This window comes from Diaphorina citri, unplaced genomic scaffold (genome assembly GCF_000475195.1).
Source record: "Diaphorina citri unplaced genomic scaffold, Diaci psyllid genome assembly version 1.1 scaffold6615, whole genome shotgun sequence".
Classification (NCBI taxonomy): Eukaryota; Metazoa; Arthropoda; class Insecta; order Hemiptera; family Psyllidae; genus Diaphorina; species Diaphorina citri.
Window position 1 is genome coordinate 1 of NW_007383991.1, and position 4,439 is coordinate 4,439.

At 40.3% G+C, this 4,439-nt stretch overlaps 1 protein-coding gene across 1 annotated transcript; it reads right to left on the reverse strand.

Moving 5' to 3' along the window:
- Window positions 1-196: 196 nt before the first annotated feature.
- LOC103522026 ((E3-independent) E2 ubiquitin-conjugating enzyme UBE2O-like) lies at window positions 197-3,438 on the reverse strand (the record flags this gene model as incomplete). Its single annotated transcript, XM_026832418.1, has 6 exons — window positions 197-366; window positions 712-803; window positions 1,250-1,426; window positions 2,081-2,239; window positions 2,778-2,956; window positions 3,140-3,438. Coding segments are annotated over 6 exons (1,076 nt in total), but the record flags the coding sequence as incomplete, so codon positions are not given.
- Window positions 3,439-4,439: the final 1,001 nt, after the last annotated feature.

The window sequence follows — 4,439 nt, forward strand, 5'->3', positions numbered from 1 at the left end:
ACTCTTTTTTTTTGTGGGGGGGGGGGGTGGAATCCAAGGGACCAGCAATTCCCCCCCCCCCTTATCGAGGTTTCCGAATTATAGAAGTGTTGCCCAATTACAGTTGTATATTATGATTGCAATGATAACCATTTAGACCGGTAACCCTAAGAGAGGTTTGACTGTAGTAATAAAACAAGTATATATATCTACTCACATTTTCTCCTATGATGCACAGGCAAGGTAACTCCAGACGCTAGCATGCCCTCTCGCTTCCTCTGTCTCCATACATCCAGGGGTAGAATAGAATCCTGAGCTGATGGGGTGTAAGACATACGATCTCCCACTTGATTTGTACATGACTCGAAGTGATTCAGGACGCGCAGTCTGGAGCGAAAGAGTCATTTGAATTAGAGATGAGTAAAGAGTGAGTTATAACGCGAATGCCTTGTAACCGCTGGGTCGCGGGTTCAAAAAAAAATTAGATCTCTCTTGGTTCGTTCAGTTAACGCGTGATTCTATTGGGATAACATCTGAAGCACGCAGCATACAACATGTGTGGTCTGTAGCATATCTTCTGACATGTCTGTACAAGATTTGTATAAGCTTAACCCAACTTTTAGGGCTGTTGACTACTACACGTAACCTTCAGGGTGTGGTTTTTGTGTAGGGAATGAAGCTGATTCCTAACTAGCCAATCATGAAGCATGTTAAGATAGGAGGTTTAGTTACCTTTTCAGATCATCTCCCTTCACAATGGACTCACGAGGCGTTAGACTAGGCTGCGCCGAATTCCCTGTGAACGCCGTACAACGCCAGGTCACCTAGAAACAAACAAACGAGTGATTTACATTTAAAATATAAAATGAAAAATAATAATAAAAAAAAAAAACGCACCCACACACACTGAAAGTCTACATAAATTTCGTGTTAGTACCTATAAGCTGTGCTTTTCATCCCAACACTGCGTTAACGCGGCGTCAACTCGACGTTCACAAGACGTCAGGAGTGGGGGTAAAAATTGTGGAAATCAAACAAAACAAATATGGCCGAACTTAATGTTACTCGAGAGTTGCTTCCGGAATTTAGGACGCGGCGTTCACTCGAAGAGATACGCCAGGAGGGGAAGTGAAATGAAAAACAGGGCTATAGGCCGAGCGGCGCTTCGAATTCTTGACGTTCGCGCGCGCTTCCCACAAGATTTGATTTGAAATTTTTCGAAAATTTCGATCTAAAACTGAGGAACTTGTTTCCTGTATTTCTTCTTTACCTCAACATAGTCAACCTCCATCCGTTCCACGGTTAGCTTGAGATGTTTGTGTCGCGAGGAGAGGCGTTCAAACTCGGGGGATTTGAATAACCACTGTGCCGAGGCTAGTATGTAACGTGAGGCCAACAGACGCTGCCCCGGGTAGAAGTCCGACTTGCGTGGAAAATCTTCGTGAAGCTGAAATGTAAAAGAATTGAGTAAAAAAATCCGCGTTCTACGTCAGTAGAAAAGTAGAAAGTAAAAAAAAAAAAAAACGCGAGAAGAAAAGTGAAGAATTCTAGTCTAGAAAAGCTCCTTTTTTTAGAGGTTTGATACAGGGAACAGTAACTGCTAAGATCTTATCGTCCTGAAAACGAAGAGAGAAGGAAGACAGGATAGGAGAAAGCAAGTCGTTCCGATAACAAATCTTTGTCTCTTTAGGATAAAATCTGGCCCGGGCGGGAATCAAACCCGCAACCCAGCACTTACAAAACAGGCGTGCTACCTTCCTAGCTAACTGGAATGACAAAAAAAAAAAAAAAAAAGCCTTCATCACTAAAATAGAATGAAAATCTGTAGAGAAGTAACCTCTGTGAGGCAGTTACCTTGAAAGGTTGAGCACCTGCCTTGAGAGTGATAGGTCATGGGTTCAATTTCTGATCAGGACAAACTTTATCCCTAACAGATAGTTTTTTTTGAAACCCCTAATTTTCTACTGTCTTGTCATCTTCTTTTCTTCGATTTTGGAGGGTGATATTACTGTTGATGTCCCTCTACTGTTATGGGGTGCATCCATTAAGAGGGTACACTTAAAAAAAAAACTATGTACAGAGAGTTTTGAGATATACTCACACATTTACTTTTCCTCTGATTCAGTAAAGACTTGAGCATATAGGGATCAGAAATGTACGCCTTAGACCCATCAGAACAGGACACAAGTAGTTTCAAGTGAACATCACGAGTTACTCCAATCCAGTGATCTAAATACACAGCCAAGTCTTTGGAAAACGTCTGTAAGTTGAGAACAAACACAGAGTTGGGCTTAAACCCATAAAATACACAAGACTTTTCACTTTTTTTTCTTTTTGAATTAAGTAAGCAAGGTCCACTGTTCTAAATGTTTGTTATACTATGTTATTAAACCCATAAAATAAACAAGACCTTGTTTAGACTGCTGGGGCAAAGGGACTTTTTAATCTCATCCAAGCAGGACAAACAAGGTATATTCTATTCTATTGAAGCCAAATTATTACCTCTTGATGCCAGTTGAATAAATAAATAGTATTTTGTTCTTTTTTAAAGAGAGAGACATGAGAGAAAGGGAGGGAATCAGGGAAAGAGAGGAAGGGAGGGAGGGAGTGCAGAATGAGTGACAGCTGAGAGACTATGAAAGAGAGGGAGGGCAAGAAAGAAAGGGAGGAAATAAGAGAATGACAGAGAGTGGGGGGGAAGGAGAAAGAGAAAGAGGAGAAAGAGAGAAATCTCATGATCATTTTTGAGGGTATGTTCTAGATCTGGAGACTCTGGAGTCTAGGCCAAAATATCTCACCGTTAGAGGGGACAATTGACTGGTGGGCAGATTTTCAATGACTAGTTTGGTCCCAACAATCTGAACTGTGGCAACAATTTTGATATCATTACAATAACCACGCTGGGTGTTCTTATCTTTCACAAGTCGCTTGACAACATCTCCTGGCATTAGTGAACGAGAGCAGAGAAAATGAGGACCTAAGAAATTTCCTTTTTCTTCCATGACTTTTTAGATCCGGAGATAATTCGACTAAAAGAAACTGATAAATCCTATTCACTAAAGTCACGGCATACGCTCCCGTACGGGATGACGTCACATCAAAGCTCCCTTGCAGGCAACACTAGTGTAATGTGTTTGTGCGTATGCTGCACATTTCTTACCTTTCAAGCTCAACGCCTGTGCTTTCTTCGCACGACTTCCCCTCTGCATGGTCTTGGCTTTATTTCTCCTCCGCATCAGTCTCGTTGCCAGGGCAACCGTACGTCTCTTCGGCGCCAGAGGGGGAGTAGGCGTGCGTGCTGTCAACGGGGTAGTTAAGTCGTGACCTTCTAGAGAGCGTGCCGGTATGGGAGTGGTTCCATCGTGACCTTCAAGAGAGCGTGCCGCTAGAGGAGTGGGTAATGGGGTAGTCGCATCGGGGTTTCCTTCAAGACAGCAGTGAACGATCTGCAAGACCAACCTGTGAAATAAACAGAAATTACTCAATGTTAAGTAATACCTACTTTTATTTCAACTTATGAGACTGGACACGTAAAGTAAGTAAGTAATAACTGATACATGGCACTAAAAAGGACAATGAACATGGGGTAGTGGGTTATATATCTATGTGTGAACATTTAAATACTGACACATGTTGCTAAGATGACCTATTTATTTAATCTATGATATTAAATCTCATTTATTGGATAACTGTGGTTAGGTAATTAATTGACCCATTATAAAGCTAATGTGAGTTTTAAACATTTGAACCAATTTGAAAGCAGGCATTGAGCTCTGTCCCAGATAATGATGATTTTAAAGTAGGTATTTGCCAGCTCTCCACAGTACAAAAGCAAAAGGAGATGGTAAACCTGTTTTTTTTTTTTTTTTTTTTTTTTTCTTTTTTTTTAGACTCAATGTTAATACCTACTTTTATTTCATCTTATGAGACCGGGGTTCAAGTTGCACAGTACTGGCAGGATTCCATTTGATAGTTAGTGAGCCTGGACAGTCTGGACACATAAAGTAACACCTTATGAGACCGGGGTTCAAGTTGCACAGTACTGGCAGGATTCCATTTGATAGTTAGTGAGCCTGGACAGTCTGGACACATAAAGTAAGTAAGTAAGTAAGTAATAACTGATACATGGCACTAAAAAGGACAATGAACATGGGGTAGTGGGTTACATATCTATGTGTGAACATTTAAATACTGACACATGTTGCTAAGATGACCTATTTATTTAATCTATGATATTAAATCTCATTTATTGGATAACTGTGGTTAGGTAAGTAATTGACCCATTATAAAGCTAGTGTGAGTTTTAAACATTTGAACCAATTTGAAAGCAGGCATTGAGCTCTGTCCCATATAATGATGAATTTAAACTAGGTATTTGCCACCTCTCTACAGTACAAAAGCAAAAGGAGATGGTAAAACCTTTGTTTTTTTTTTTTTTTTTTTTTTTTTTTTTTTTTTTT